Source organism: Leucopleurus acutus (assembly GCF_964270905.1).
Source record: "Leucopleurus acutus genome assembly, chromosome: 12".
Lineage (NCBI taxonomy): Eukaryota > Metazoa > Chordata > Mammalia > Artiodactyla > Delphinidae > Leucopleurus > Leucopleurus acutus.
The window spans coordinates 38,336,252-38,352,322 of NC_139154.1; the positions used below are offsets into that span (position 1 = coordinate 38,336,252).

Here is a 16,071-nt window from a genome sequence, read left to right on the forward strand (position 1 = left end):
ACCTAGGCCCATAAAGCAGGAAGTTCCCCCGATGGGTCCCGAGAAGGTAAGTCCTGCCCCTCTCTTCACCTGTCACTCCTCGGGAGAGGAGGAGTGACAGCTGATGACATGGCGGGAAGAAACTGATTATGGGTGGCTAGTCCCCTCCCTTTCTTTTTGAGATCCGCCTGTGAGGAGAATACACTTTTCTTCTGCTCTTGTCCTTTCAGTGGTAAACGTTTGTGAGACAAAAGGGTAAACCGCGGACTTTGGTTCCAGAGAAGCATTATCTGTCCAATACACTCATATGGCTATGCAGCGTTTGAGGATGTGGCCCGTCTATGCTGACAGGTACTGTGAGTACACAACAGATGGCAAAGAGTATGCAAAAACAAGAATGCTAAAATATCTCATTCATATTTTTATACCGATTACATGCCGAAATGGTAATATTTAGGACACTGATTACATGCTGAAATGGTAAATATTTAGGACAATTTCACCTATTTTGTGTTTCTTTTCTTAATGTGACTACTAGAAAATTTCAAATTCCACAAGTGGCTCACATCACAGTCCTATTAGACAGCACTAATGCGGAGGCCACCTCTCTGGGTCCCATGAGTGGGAATCAAGGTGGGAGGCAGCCCTTCGGAGAAAGCGCACATGCTCTCCAGATCTATCCCTGTGCTTGGCAGGGTTGTCTGAGGATCTGGGCAGGGAGCAAGTACGAGGAAGGCTGACCGTGGAAAATCAAGCCATGGCCGACACTCCAATCCGCCCAACAATAAAGTGACTTTAGTTTCCATCTAGCTGATCCCTCGATCTCTTAACTGATTGCAACCTGGGAAGACAGGATGCTTTTTATTGCTCTTTCCCCATCAAACCCCAAAGATAGGACAGAAATATTTCTATGCCCACGGAAGGAGCACAAGCATACAATTCAGATGCAAGCACAAAGCAAACGTAATAGTCCTCTCCAGGTCCCTAGGGGCACAGGTTTCAAAAACATCTACACTAATTGCAGTTGAGAGATCTACTGCAGATGGTTTTCAGCAGAAGCAAACATGGGCATGAGTGGCAAAGCTCCCCAGGGAACAGGATTCTGAGACAAGTGGGATTCCATAGCAATAAGACAGCAATAAGATAGTTAAGTGGGACACTTAACTGGAGGAACACAGAGCTTAAATGGGGAAACGGACATTAGGAAGGCAGAGTGACTGCAGGCAGGGACATGTAAAATAAGTCAGTCTCAGAGAGGAGACAGTCTGGATGGGTATTTTCCCTTCCTCCATATGGAGAACGCACACCGCATTTAACCCCTTCATGGGAGACCTACCCGGCCAAGCTCTAGACAACTGGTTTGACCTGATACGCTGGCAAAGCTCAACTCAGTAAGCTTTTCTCTGCCGACTCTCCTCTGCTCCCACGCCAACAAGCCACTTCCATGCTCTCCAGCATTCTAGGAATGTGTATTTGGACTGAACTAAGAACAGGATTCAGGAACCTTGCTTCACTTGGCTGTTTCAGGGCTGGTGATTCGCTTGAGTTTCCTAAATTACACGGCAATGGAGCTGACGCTGAAACTGTTTTAATTTTTTTCTCCTTTTCTTTTAGAGTTTTAAAAAATGAGATGCATGGAAAACTTGGAGTGGGATTAACTTAACTTCAGATTTGCTGAAGAAGCTATACTCCTCAAGTGTAAGAAGGTATATTCTGCTGAAGGAACCTGATATTACCCAGACACCTAACTCAGACCTCTCTGGCTAAGATAGAGCAGAAACCAGGAATATCATCTTTGAACTTTACTTTTGTTGAATTTTGGATTTTGGATTTTGATGTAATTGAACTTTAACTAAAAGGGCAAGAGGATTTGATTTTAAGGATGTCAATTTCTTCCTGGGAATTTAATAATGAGAATTTAAATTTGGGCCATTTTAAAGTTGCTGACCTGTAATACTTGGCATATTTCTACTCTGTTGCTTAACTTCTCATGAGTTTTAATCATCATTCCAGTTGGGCAAAATGTGAGATAGGGAATAGAACAGAGAGTAGATTTTTAGCCTAGTCCACAGGGAGTCAGAAGAGTGTGCTCTTCTGACCTATCTTAGAGTTTTCAGAAGCACAGGCTGTGCTGTTGCCACTACTGATCCCAGGAGGACATGCCACGAGACTCGTAGGTACAAGAGGTGTGGCCCCAGGAAGAGGGGACATCAGGACCAGGTCCCGACAGGCCCTGGACTCCTTTCTCCCCTCACTGGCAAGAGGTTTCATTATTAAGCTGAATTACTTAAGGAAACAAAAAGCCCATTGCCCTCTCATCTTTCCATTATGAGGACAGAACTTTCACTCCAACCAACAGGCAGAAACCATAGGAAGAGCACTTCTGGCATCTCTCCCCTCCTTATTGCTCCCCACAGGAGGAGAGCAGACTTCAAAGCCATGCGTAACGCGGCTACTCCCCGCCAGCCCTGCCTGTCCTCAGTGTGCATTCATCCTTGGCTTCCCTCTAGAATTACTTTCTATAGCAGCTCTAACTAGTCAAATTTCAAACAAGTGTGAACTTCTGTGAAAGACAGACCATTGGGTTGCAGATCCAGGCCATGCTCCCTAATTCCAGCTTTGCCAACAATATTTATTTATTGCTGATATTTACTTTCATCTTTCTGAATTCTAAAAGGGGCTATGAGTGAAGGCAGGGTGGAACCATGATTAAGCATCATCCTCATACTCTACTGCATCCAGGCCCCAGAAAAAAAATCATCTCTTCTTTGAGCTGAGATCCTGGCCTGGGAATAAAGCTGAGGAAACCAGGTTGAAGGAGTGCCCCTCAGGAGCTGCACCCTTACTCTGAGCCCCTTCTCTTTTCTTATACGTCTCTCCCAGAGAACTCCCTGCTTAGCTTGAGTAATATTAAAAAATAAATATGTTAGCTAAAAAATTATAAAAGGAAATCTGTAGAAGGAAAAAATATATTGCAAGTTCATAAATTCAAAGGATGATATAATGATATTACCATGTACACATTCCATTTACATTTTCAAATTCTTTCTGACACGTCCACATCTGGAAAGCTGATTAGAAGTTAAACTATTTTGAGAAACTGAAATTTTAAGACAATCTTTTATGCACTTACCAGACATATCTTCATTATTATTTAAATTACAAACATTTAGGAAGCTGAAATGCTCCTTCATGTGGGCGTCAAGGTTGGCTGCCGTTTTGGAAACAATATCCTACGACAGTGGTTCTCAAAGTGTGGTCCACAAACCACAAGAGTCCAAGACTCTTTCAAGGGGTCTGCAAAGTCAAAGTTGTTCACCTTTTTGACTTTTACCACTAAAACATTATTTACCTTTTTTCACTATGTTGACACGTATATGATGGTGAAAAAGCAATGGTGGATAAAACTGTGGGGACTTTGCACAATCAAGGGAGTGGCACCAAAATGTACTAAGAGTCACTGTGTTCTCCATCGGCATTTCACTTGAAAATGTTCTTGATGAAGGAGTAAAAATGATTGATTTTATTAAATCTCAACCACTGAGTGCATATCTAAGTGCATATCTTAGATATCTGCATATCTAAGAACTGAGAGATACACATGAAACATCTCACTGTGTACTGAAGCGTAGTAAGGAAAAAGCATTGTGTGACTGAGTCATGAGTAGCTGAAGCAGCTGCTTTGGCACGCATTACCATTTGTGCTTGAAAGAACAACAGGTAGACAAACTATAGCTATTCAGACGTGAATATGCGGCAAACATTTTCTCCAATGTGAACAAAGTGAGCGTGTCACTTCCAGGAAATTAACTCACAGTATTTGTTGCCAATGATACAATTGAAGCTTTCAAGCAAAAATTCGAGTTTTGGAAAACTTGTACCTACCACTGTGAGCTTGACAACTTCCCAATACTTAAAAACTCACTGGATAAGATGGGCGTTCAGAATAACCCATGTGACTTTGTTGATAACGTATAATGCACTGTATCAACATTTGGATGATTTGTATAACTGAGCGAGCCAATTTTCCAAACTCTGAAAGCATTATATTCCAAATCATACATGGGTAGAAGATCCAATCAAAGTGCAATCCAAAACAACAGTTTTAATATAAGAGAGCACAGAAAGATCAAGGATAGGGTTTCTGACTCCACACTACACCTAGTCTTTAAGAATTTATCATTTGTTGAGTTTTACAGTAGCATCAAAGAACACCCAAAATTACACCATAGGCTATTAAAGCACTCCTCCCTTTTCTACCTTGTATCTGTGTAAGGCTGAAAGCTCTTCATTTTCTTCAGCCAAAACGACAAAAATTGAATACAGAAACAAACGCGAGAACCCAGCTGTGTTCTATTAAGCCAGACATGTGACTGTAAAATGATGTCACTTTCATTATTTTTTTCTTTTTGAAATGCTATATTTCCTTTTTCCATCAAGAGATGCTATTCATGTCAACCTATAATTGGATCTATATATGAATTAACCTATAAATGAATTAAACAAATATTTTTAAAATGTCTTGGTTTTAATTTCTAATATGCCAAGTATCAACAGATATTACATAAACAAAAGCTTTTTAGGGTCCTCAACAATTTTTAAGAATATTAAGGCATCCAAAGATCGAAAGATTTAAGAATAGCCAACCTAGGATAGTAATTATTTGAACAACCACACTGAGGAGTGCCTGCTTTTATACTATGCTGGGTACTGGAGCATCTGAGAGAAAAGGCAACAGCCTTGCCCTCAAGGGATTTCTAATTTCACCGGGAGTGTAACTCTCAATTATAATAATTTTACTGTAAAGAAAAGAAACCCTTCATTTTAGGTTTCTTACAGGCATGTTTTTTTTTTTTTTTTTTTTTGCGGTACGCGGGCCTCTCACTGCTGTGGCCTCTCCCGTTGCGGAGCACAGGCTCCGGACGCGCAGGCCCAGCAGCCATGGCTCAAGGGCCCAGCCGCTCTGCGGCATGTGGGATCTTCCCGGACCGGGGCACGAACCCATGTCCTCTGCATCGGCAGGTGGACTCTCAACCACTGTGCCACCAGGGAAGCCCCATATCATGGTTTTTAAGATAAATTTATTCTTCCAGCAAGTAGTCTAGATAAATTTATTCCTCTAGCAAGTAGTCTAGATAATAGAATAAGGGAGGATATAGTAGCCTAGTTCAAGAATTTGAACAGTCATATGAAAAAGAGATGCCCTTATGCTGTTTCCACAGCTACAGAAGGCAGAACCAAAAAGTGGGAAATATAAGAAGAAAGAGAAAGATTCCTTATACATATGTGTGTGTGTATAAATAAATATAGAAGCAGAGGTAGTGCCTTAATTATCAATAGAAATGCCACTTGAAGGTCAGAGGTCAGACTAGAGAAGAGGTTCTCAAGAATTTGTCCGCTCTAACTCAAAGGAGATACATTCCCATCAAAAACAAATGGTAGGAGCTGAAACACAGGGTGCACGTGGGGTGGGGAGAGGGTGGTGAACGCCTACCCAATTCCAGGTTGAAAAGCATCAGGCTTCTAGGATACTAGAACACCTCTTCTACTTCTGTGATTACCTGGTTTTGTTTTTTTTGTGTGTTTTTTTTTTTGCGGTACGCAGGCCTCTCACTGTTGTGGCCTCTCCCGTTGCGGAGCACAGGCTCCAGACGCGCAGGCTCAGTGGTCATGGCTCACGGGCCCAGCCGCTACACGGCATGTGGGATCTTCCCGGACCGGGGCACGAACCCGTGTCCCCTGCATCGGCAGGCGGACTCTCAACCACTGCGCCACCAGAAAAGCCCTTAACTGGGGTTTTTAAAGAAGGATTCGGGCCAACTTAGTAGCATTTCCTAAGTAGGATGAGGATTTTCCACGTCCTTATTTTTGGATGTAGCTATACCAGCAATTGAGAGCGAGTGTTGAGTGTAAAACACGAAGGCTGGGGTTACATGCAAGCACCCCCTTATCTAACCACATCATGTCTGAACCAGGCAAACAGTGCTCTGACCTGCATTTCAGCTTTGTCGACCACTTTCCTAATTTCTAACTCACTAACTTGTTCTCTGCAAAAATGCTTCTAATGACTGAATCGGAAAAGCAATAGGAGAGCAACTCTGACCTGACTCAACTGAAACGCAACCATTCAGAATTGGAGCCAATGCACTTTAAACATGTGTATTCTTTTCCCTTCTGCATATGCATCACCTCGAATGTCGTGCAAATTCACTCTTGGCCTACATGACATAATGATGCTCCCCGGGATTTCTACAGATTCTGCTCTGAAGGCGAAGCGCCTCCTCTGGCTTATGTCATTATGGAACGGGTACTAAGTTCAGGCTTTGGGACGTTCCTCTCTGAATTGAATGCTTACTGTTCTCGTTAGGCTCTCTGGATGTTCACCAGTTCTTTCCAAACATTTGGCTCTGAATTAAATGTGGGTAAACGTTTCAAAACTGCACACTATATATGAGTAGTATACACTTATTTTACATTTTTAACACCATGTACAAGCTGTGGCAACATGTGGTGTTTTGCAAACTTGGCCACATCCAGATGCATTTCCTTTTCCAAATGTGTCCTCTGACATGTGAGGGTTGTATTTCAATATGAATTTTACACTCTCTTTCTCTCTCTCTCTAGGATAGCACTGTGAGATTTCAAACATGCATTGTACCTAAACTTTATACTTTCCCTCTCTGAATGGAAAATTTAAAGCTTGCCAATTGATGAAATGAGAACAAATATAAAGCCAGACTAAAAATATCAAATGAATCTATCTCTCTCACTTTTCTATACCTTATTTGACTTAGTAGAAAACTACCTCTTAACATAGTTTACAGTAAAAGAATATCTTGCTGAGAATTACACCATCTGAGCTAAGAGAAAGCAATGCCACAATTAACTGACTCAATCCCTACTGGGTCAGCTATGCACCTTTTCCTCAGGAAAAAATGCACATATGTCCACAAACAACTATGTCATACATCTTCTCGTGGTTGGAGGGCATCTTAAAGATATACAATTAAGAAACTAAGGTGATGAGAATGTGCTGTAACTTAAAGCCATCTGACTTAAAACATCATAAATACCAACTAAAACTGAGTAGACTGTACATCCAACTCCTAAGTTTGTTTAATCAAGAGCAAGTAATTGCTGTCGGGAAGTCTAGGCTGTCTGTCCACCCCATACCGTGTGCACAATTAGCACGTGGCCCTGGCTGGCCATGCTGGGCTTTGTCTCTGCCCTCATATAAAATATGTAAAACCTCCTTCACCCTGGGCCCCTCCATCTTCCTGGCCAGTCAGGTCGTTTGTCAAGCTCCTTCAGCCGTTTCATAGGTCCCAGCTCTGGAGCCATTTCCTTGGATTTCAGCTCCCCACTTGGTTCAGCCCCTTCCCTCCAGTATGTACTTGTGGCACTGCTAGTACTTACTTGGACTCAAACCTCTTCTCATCCTTGGAGATTCACCCAGTATTTGCTGGACTCTTGTCTTTCCCCAGACATTGTGAGGTTCCTGCCGGGCTTTCCTCATTTAGACTCAGCCCTGCTCTGGAAACATCCCGAGACAGGGTGCTCCACTTGGACTGAAAATGCTTGGGGCTCTCTGGCCCCACTGTTCTCCCACAGTCCCTACAAAGGCTCCAGGTCCCTTGACTCTAGCTGTTTGTTTCTATGACTTCTTAGAAATAGTACCATTCAGTGGTTAAGAGCAAAGACCCTGGAATAAGCCTCCTTGAGTTCAAATTGTGGCTCCTCTATTACCAAATTAACTTTGTTGAACCTCTATTTCCTCACCTATTAAAAGTAGGATAATACTATCATCTGTTTCAAGATTCCTCAGTCACTGCCTCTGCCTGAAGAAGGCAGAAGTTAACAGAGATTCCTGAGGCGAAACCACGTAGCTGGCTAAGTGGCAGGTTCAAACTTCAAAGCCATATGACTCTAAACCCGTGCTCTTTTCAAATATATCACGCTACATCCCTTTACAATCATCCTTACTTTTTTCCTTAAAAACAACAAAAATGATTATCTCCTCTTTATAGCAGTGGCTGTAAAATTTAAAACCAAGTTGTTAACTAAATTCATTGAGTTACAATAATAAGGAAATGAAGTCATTGGTTATCCACAACTATTAATCTAGCAAGTTAGTTAAAACTAGCATTCCCCACAGATGTTTGAACATCTACCTGGGCCAGCCTCCAGACGAATGACTTGGATTCTTAGCCTCTACACTCAATTTGCATGATAATAATAGCTATAACAAAAATTCATGGGATAGGGTCCTGGGCAGACTTGCCAACTTGGGGGAAAGAGAAGGCAGCAGCAAAGGCAGGGAAGAGAAAATGAAAGGAAGTTCCAAACGCAATGCAGTTCAGCAGTTGAGACCAGCAGCTGGGAGATTTTCTAGGAGAGATGATGCCCCGTGTCCAAGCAATGAGAAATTCACATTTGTTGAATAGTGAGAGGGCAAGAAGGGGAGGAGAATAACCCACATTATCTATTTTGTGTGAAACTCTACAATGTTAAAGGATCGAGGGAAGAAGTTAGAGTCCAATTAAAGGGCTCAGAGCTGGGCATGGAGCGGACATTGGAAATTGCCACACAGACTCACATGGGTAATTCTACCACCAAGTCATGTACTACGTAGCATTCTCGTGAAACTGTTTTAAGACCTGGACTGAATCGTCGCTAAGTTGGTAGCCTGGCTCTGAGTGCAGGTAATGTGGGCTTGGCACTGGAGGTTCTTTCCACTTGTCAATTGGAAAGAACAGGATGGAATATTTACTATAAAATGCCGTATTATGAGAACTATAACATGAACAAAATGTACGTGCAAATTAGAACAGTTAAGCCTGATTTATATTGCCTGCACAACTGTGATAGAGGAAAATGATCTCCCAATTAAAATACCTCATGCTTAACAAAAAAACGAAACTGCCAAACATGTAAGTATTCCCTATTTCAAGAAAGCAAATAAAAACAAAATCGACAGAATGTAAGAGCAATTTTCATTTCTTCTAAAGCGGCCAATCTACTTTAAACTCTTATCTTTTTGGTTACCTTGGTCACAGCTTTTGGAGAAAAGGTCACTGAATCCACCACAGTGATGAGGTCACCTGGGAGGAGACGATCAAAGTACTTCATGCAGGCGTCATAGGCGCACAGCCACTCGGGGGAGGATGCCGGGACTTGTTTAACGAGGTGAGGGTCTCCAGTCCAGAACAACTTCTGTAACCAGACGGTGTACAGAGAGCTTGGGGAGAGCATGCGCCCATCCTTTCCAGGGATTTTGGGAACAAGTTTGGAAATGGATAAGATATTTTGACTTGAAAGGACTGGCTCCAATGCCTCAAGAGGATTCATGTTTTCATCTGTCAGCTTTTTGTAATTAAGACCTATCGGAAAGAAAAGGGGAAAAAAAGAGAGTAGTTCATTCCCAGATAACCACACAGGAGCTTTCAAATACACACACAGCCCCTCTGCGTGGCTGAATGAAAAGATTTAGTTACAGCACAGCTTCGTTTGTCAATGAGGTCCATCAGAAGATCTGAGTTCCAATCCCTGCCTGCAACTTAACCAACTGTGCGACCCTGAACAGGTCACTCAACTGCTGTGAGCCCCAGTGTCCTCATTTGTATCCTGGAGATGGCAATATCTCTTCGCTTCTTCAATCTCCCCATGGCACCTATGTCTTCTATCAGTGCTCTCACCAAACTGCACTATATTCCTTATTCATCTAGTACCTCATCAACTACCTGAAGGCAGGGATTGAATCTTACTCCCTCTCCTCTGTGTCTAGTCCAGGGTCTAATTCAGCTACTCAGTAAACCACTGATAAACTGAAGTAAATACTCAAAGTTGTTATGAATAGCAGATGAATGCAGCTTTGCAAGTGCCTTGTAAATTGTAAAGTATCATACAGATTTGAGAGGTATTAACACGGTTAATTTCTCAGTTATGAGCTACAGACACCATTCTAAAGATTTCCACAGGGCTTCCCTGGTGGCGCAGTGGTTGGGATGCAGGGGACACGGGTTCGTGCCCTGGTCCGGGAGGATCCCGCATGCCGCGGAGTGTCTGGGCCCGTGAGCCTGTGCTCCGCAACGGGAGAGGCCACAACAATGAGAGGCCCGCGTACCGCCAAAAAAAAAAAAAAAAAATTCCACAATTTATCAAAGATTCAAAGGCTCTTATTTTAAGGGTTCCATACATACTTTAAACATGTAGGTCCACTTAAGTGAAATCCTGCCAAATTGCCTATTGGGAAGCGTCTCAGCCTTGTCATTTATGTAGATAAAATACAACCAGTGGAAGCAGGGAAAACACCTTTGGCGTACTAGTCAGAAACTTTGGATTTTAGTACCAGGTCTGCGTTAAGTCACTGTGTGACTTAAGTTTCTCCAGTATTTAATTCCCTCAACAGTAAGTAAAGGAGTTGGAGACAGAATAAAGTCTATTAGCATAAAAATACTGTGGTTTCAGTTATGCCAGCCACAATGCAGGAACAGGACTGTATATAGAAAATTGCCCTAGATTACATTTAAAGAATGAGTCCAAGCAGGAAAATGATTAACTTACCTGATGCAACTACCTTAAATTTCTTTAGCAGCCGAATGTGGGTTTCTGGTTTAATGGTGTATTTCCCCAAATCTGCACAGCCACAGCTTTCCAGCAGAGTGAAATAATACAGCAGTCTTTCATGATCAAAGCCATCAATCGTGGGATAAATATACTTGACCATGTGCTTGTGAAAGGCTTCGGGACTGGTCTTCAACGTCTCGAAGAGATGAAGGGACTGGGCTCGATTTTCAATTTCTACTGTGGACAAACTGAAATTAAGAGACAAAGAAAGTATGTTAAGATTGGTAAGATTTGGTTCCTTTATTAAACAACATGTTTTTTGTTTATTTGTTTGGAAACCTAGGAAGAAAGGCTACTTCTTACAAATCCCTTCTTGCTGCCTAATCAAAGACAGGAAACCACCAGTGTGTGCAGGTAGTTTATATAAAGGGAAACAAACGTGTTTCAAATGGTACTATATGATTTTCACGTTGTCTCATGCGGGGGTCTACAGTACCCTGTAGTTCTCTACAGAGAACTGCCCAGTGCTTACTAGCTGGGAAATGAACCCAGATCTGTCACCTTCTACTATGCATTATTTATTCATATCACAAGAAAAATTTAAAACCTGAGTTTCCTTACAGAAATGTAAACAAATTTATTATTTCAGGAATTTAGGAAATAGAGAAGTGAAGAAACAACCCCAACTTTTAGGCATAAATTTTATATCAGAGGCTTGAACTGACAGTAGACATAACCTTGAAACTGTGTTCAAACAGAATTAAAATAGAAAAGAAGAGATACTTGCACTTTCACTTGAATTACCTGTAGTAACGAATGCCACTTGAATAAAGCACACATCAATATTTTCATCCTGCCTTAGCTGTCTTTATAATGTTATTTTTTTTTTAAGTCATTTAAGGTTAAACTCTTGAAAAAAAAAATTTAAGGACTTCTGCTTGGTTGATCAGTTTGTGTTTTCTGGGTGACGGGGAGGGCTTAATTTTGGTCTCATGCTTCTCCCTGGACAGAGCACAGTGCCTCCTGCCCAGCATAATCCCAATGCCCCAAGCGGGATGAGTTTCAAGCTTTCTAACCGTAAGAGGCCTTCAAGCAGCCTTTGGCACTAACAGAAACTCCCAGCTTCCAGGGTTCGTAGAGTAGCAATGAAAGTACCTAGGAGCAGGAAGTGAGACCTCTGACGGGATCAAAGTTAGGTTTCATATCGTTTAAAAGCAACTCTTCTGAAATACGATACCCTGCTTATTGGAATTCCCCCTAAGTGCCAAGACATGTTTTTCTTTTACGTAAAGTTAATACACAATATACTTTAAAATTTGTATCAGGATGTGATAATACTTGGGATAACAGCAGCGATTTATAAAGTCAAAATATCAAGCAATTCAAAAATGCTCTTTTAACTTTCACTTCAAGAGAAACCCTGTTTTTCTATTAAGACACGGTTTAAACATTTACAAAAATATCCCTGTCTATAAAAATGTCCCAGCGTATCCGTCTATTCATAACCTGCTTTAACTATTTATTACTTTGCCTGTCTCCCTCACTACACCATGTACCACTTGATGGCAAAGATGATACCACATCTTCTTCAGCTTTAGCTTCTCAGTACCAAGCACCAGCGTGTGGTACAAAGGAAACACTCAACACGTGTCTTATGAATGCCAAATAGACGGGAGAATGAACAAAAACTTAGGTGTCCTCTACGGACAAGGCCCTGTGCTCAGCACTGGGGAGGGTATAGAGTTACAACACAGAGCTCTCATCCAGCAGTTGCATTATACATACTTAAAAAACACTGCAGAATAATGGTGTGGGCTGACAAAGGACATGCAATTATATTCCAGTTACGAGTGGGGTCACTAAAGCTGTCATTTCAGAGGAGGTAGATATCGATGACACCAGAAGGCTTATTGAGAGAAGTACCTGAGCTTGGTATTGTAGAAAGGAATGAAGCAGAAATAATACGAACAAAGGTATCAAGACAAGAAAGCACAAGGCCTGTACAGGAAATAGCGAGTATAAATGGACGGCTATTTCAAAACTCTTCGGATACTATCACTATTCAAAGAATGCAAGGTCAGCCCTGAAAGACACAGGCAGGCCTCGTTTGGTACTGTGCTTTATTGCGCTTCACAGGCATTGCATTGTTTTTACAAATGGAAGGTTGGTGGCAGCCCTGGGTCAAGCAAGTCCATTGGTGCCATTTTTTCCGACAGTTTGTTCACTTCGTGTCTCTGTGTCACATTTTGGTAATTCTCGCAATATTTCAAACTTCGTCGTTATTATTATATCTGTTATGGTGATCTGTGATCAGTGATCTTTGGTGCTCCTATTGTAATTGGGCATTGTTTTAGCAATAAGGTAACTTTTTTATTTTTTTTAAATAAATTTATTTATTTTTGGCTGCTCTGGGTCTTCATTGCTGCGCGCAGGCTTTCTCTAGTTGTGGTGAGTGGGGGCTACTCCGCTGTGGTGCGCAGGCTTCTCATTGTGGTGGCTTCTCTTGTTGTGGAGCACAGACTGTAGGCACGTGGGCTTCAGTAGCTGCAGCACGCGAGCTCAGTAGTTGCAGCATGTGGGCCCGAGAGTGTGCGGGCTTCAGTAGTTGTGGCTCACGGGCTCTAGAGTGCAGGCTCAGTAGTTGTGGTGCACGGGCTTAGTTGCTCCGTGGCATGTGGGATCTTCCCAGACCAGGGATCGAACCCACGTCCCCTGCATTGGCAGGCGGATTCTTAACCACTGCGCCACCAGGGAAGTCCCTAAGGTATCTTTTAATTAAGGTCTGCACATGTTTTTTAGACATATTTTCGCACACTTAATAGACTACAGTATAGTGTAAATGTAACTTTTATATGCACTGGGAAACAAAAACATTCATGTACTAGCGTTATTGTGATATTGGCTTTATTGCAGTGGCCTGTAACCAAACCTGCGATTTCTCCCATACTGTACACCCAGTGGTACATGAAAGTCACAGAATTCCTGACGTTCCTTCATAATTTGCAAAGTGAAGTCTGAAAACAACGCAGTGAAGAAGGAAATAAGAAACTGCGTCATCCCATTAAGATGATTCACGTTGACAAAGACTTGCAATCAGAGCGACATGCCCGATGGAAGAGGAAAGAAACCCTGCACTTATTCCATGGATTACTGTGGCAGGCAAGTGAGAGACTGTCATCAGAGAGGTTAAGTGACGCCTAAGACCAAGCGTCCAGATCTGTCTGGACTCCGCATGGCTGGGGCTGCTCGCCTAGTCACAAAGCAGCCGTCAACCAATGGCGCTTAAGCGCCCTCACTAACAACCATTTCAAAACCAGGATTCTTTCTGTGACAGACATTAGCTCTCTCTCGGGGGCAGTCATCTAAAAGAGTTCTCCTGTCACACTTCACTGCTATCCCCTGGCAAGCAGCGTATCGGAGGCTCATCTACAAAATGGACAATGGCTAAACCACAACAGCTTTAGTCCATCTGTGTTCGACCAGATTCTGAATACAGTTCTCTCTCAGTCAACGTTACTTTCCCCCCTCGCCCACCCACCTATTCTTCTGTGCCTGCAGTTTACTTTGCCTGATGTGCAATTTTCCCTAATTATCTTGTCAAGAGAGGTACTGGAATACTTTTACTGACACATGATAAACACGAAAACCTCCCTCTTCAGTAAATTACAAGGTACTAAGATCTTCCATAGATGCCAGTAATTGATAACCCATTTTAAGAGTTCCCATCGAAAGATGCTGTTATCTTCCTTTTGGAACAAGAAATGAAATCTCTGCTTAGAAAACAATTCCAAAGAACCCACATTCAAGAGAGTAGGAAGAAATACAAGGAAACTACGGTGGAACTTTCACTGATCAAATCAGTAGTTACCCTTAAAAACTGTTTAAGTGGTTTTTCTAAGCTTTAGCTATAAGGCAACTAATATATATATATATATATATATATATATATACACACACACACACATATATATATATACACACACACACATATATATAAGTATATATATGGTGCAAATTTAACTTCCAGAGATTAACTACAAGAAGAAAATTAGCATTAGTTGTACTAAAGGCACAAGGAATAAGTTATTAGTACTAATCCCATGATTAAGGGATTCTGTAATGGCTTCGAGTTGTCAATCAGCCAAAACTGTGATTCAAGAACAGCATGAATTGAAAGGACTTATATTCATGGGGGGAAACAAATTTATTTACATGCATTTTACTTTACTCAATCTGAGACTGAGTGATAATACTGATACAATTCCATGAGCTGACTGAAGAGGAGAGAAGAAGGCGAGAGGGAGAGAGCTCCTGGGAAAGGCTGGAGGGAGCAAAGGGATGGGGTCCACTGGTCCACACGGTTCAGATGCAGAACTTCTAAGCATTTCCCCCAAAGACTAATCCTAAAAGTGTGAAGATACAGAAATCCACATGAATGACCATGACCATGGGTGAATAGGCCTCCACCACTGATTCCTGTGGGAAGACACAATTCTACCCTCTAAATCACAACTACTCCGACCTGAGGGAAACAGTCCAAGATATTTGCCACACAAATGCCTCAGAATGAACGTGATGTGGCAGCCTTGACCTGCCGTGCTGCCTGACAGCTGAATATGTGGTTACGCTAGGGAAACGTGGTAAAAAAAAAAATAATCATGGCCTTTTCCAGTTTTTCCAACATTTTAGCCAAGTGTCTTTGCAAACCAAACAATGAACTTTAACTTTGCAAGGTCACCTACACAGTTGATGAGAGAATCAATAATGAGTACCCTGGAGTCTGTTTCTTGTCACACTAATACTTGGTGAGTTCCTCTGTGGAACGTTTTCTGTGGACAGAGTGGTGACGTGGAAAGAAGCCCATGTGAATAGGCTTCGTCTCCTCCATAAGGACAACTCTGACCCCTTAAGCTTTTTCATTTCTCATAAAATGTCAATTCCGACTGGTTTATGTAGTCTCGTATTATCACCTCTCGAACAAAAAGATATTTTAAAAGACACCATAGCACAGAAACAGCAACAGGCATCATTTACTGAACACATCTTATACGTTAAGTACTGTGTCATCTCATTTAATTCTCACAAAGCATGTATATTATAACTGATAGCACACTGTCCTGAAAAATAATTGTTAAAAAATCAGATTTGCAATGTTAGGCTGATAGCGGTCAGAGGGTGAGTTCAGTAAATCTGGTCTGTTTCCAGAATTAACAATAGCAACTACTTTTTTTTTCCTTTGAGCATCTAATACATGTCAGGCATTTTGTATAAATCTCTCAAATCTCAGAGCAATTCTGCAAAATGGAATAAGACTACTCAGTTTGCAGAGGAGGAGACTTAGGTTCGAACAGAGGGATGAAACAACTTGCCCACCATGTACACACTAGAAGGAGGTCACAGAGCCATGATTTAAACCCAGACCTGCAGGATCCAAAGACTGTGCACTTTCCACAAGACGAAAACAGGCCCCAAAATGCATCTTTTTGCTTATTACATTTTGTGCCAGTGTCAGGAATTTTTTCCTAT

General features: G+C 41.8%; 1 protein-coding gene across 2 annotated transcripts in view; it reads right to left on the minus strand.

Moving 5' to 3' along the window:
- NBAS (NBAS subunit of NRZ tethering complex) overlaps positions 1-16,071 on the minus strand; it is a 339,942-nt gene that overhangs the window by 93,961 nt on the left and 229,910 nt on the right. For both annotated transcript variants that reach the window (XM_082852122.1, XM_082852121.1), the window contains 2 exons: positions 10,543-10,793; positions 9,025-9,359 (listed from right to left, as the gene is read on the minus strand). In XM_082852122.1, the coding sequence (XP_082708248.1) occupies positions 9,025-9,359; positions 10,543-10,793 (586 nt within the window). The remainder of the gene's footprint in view (positions 1-9,024; positions 9,360-10,542; positions 10,794-16,071) is intronic.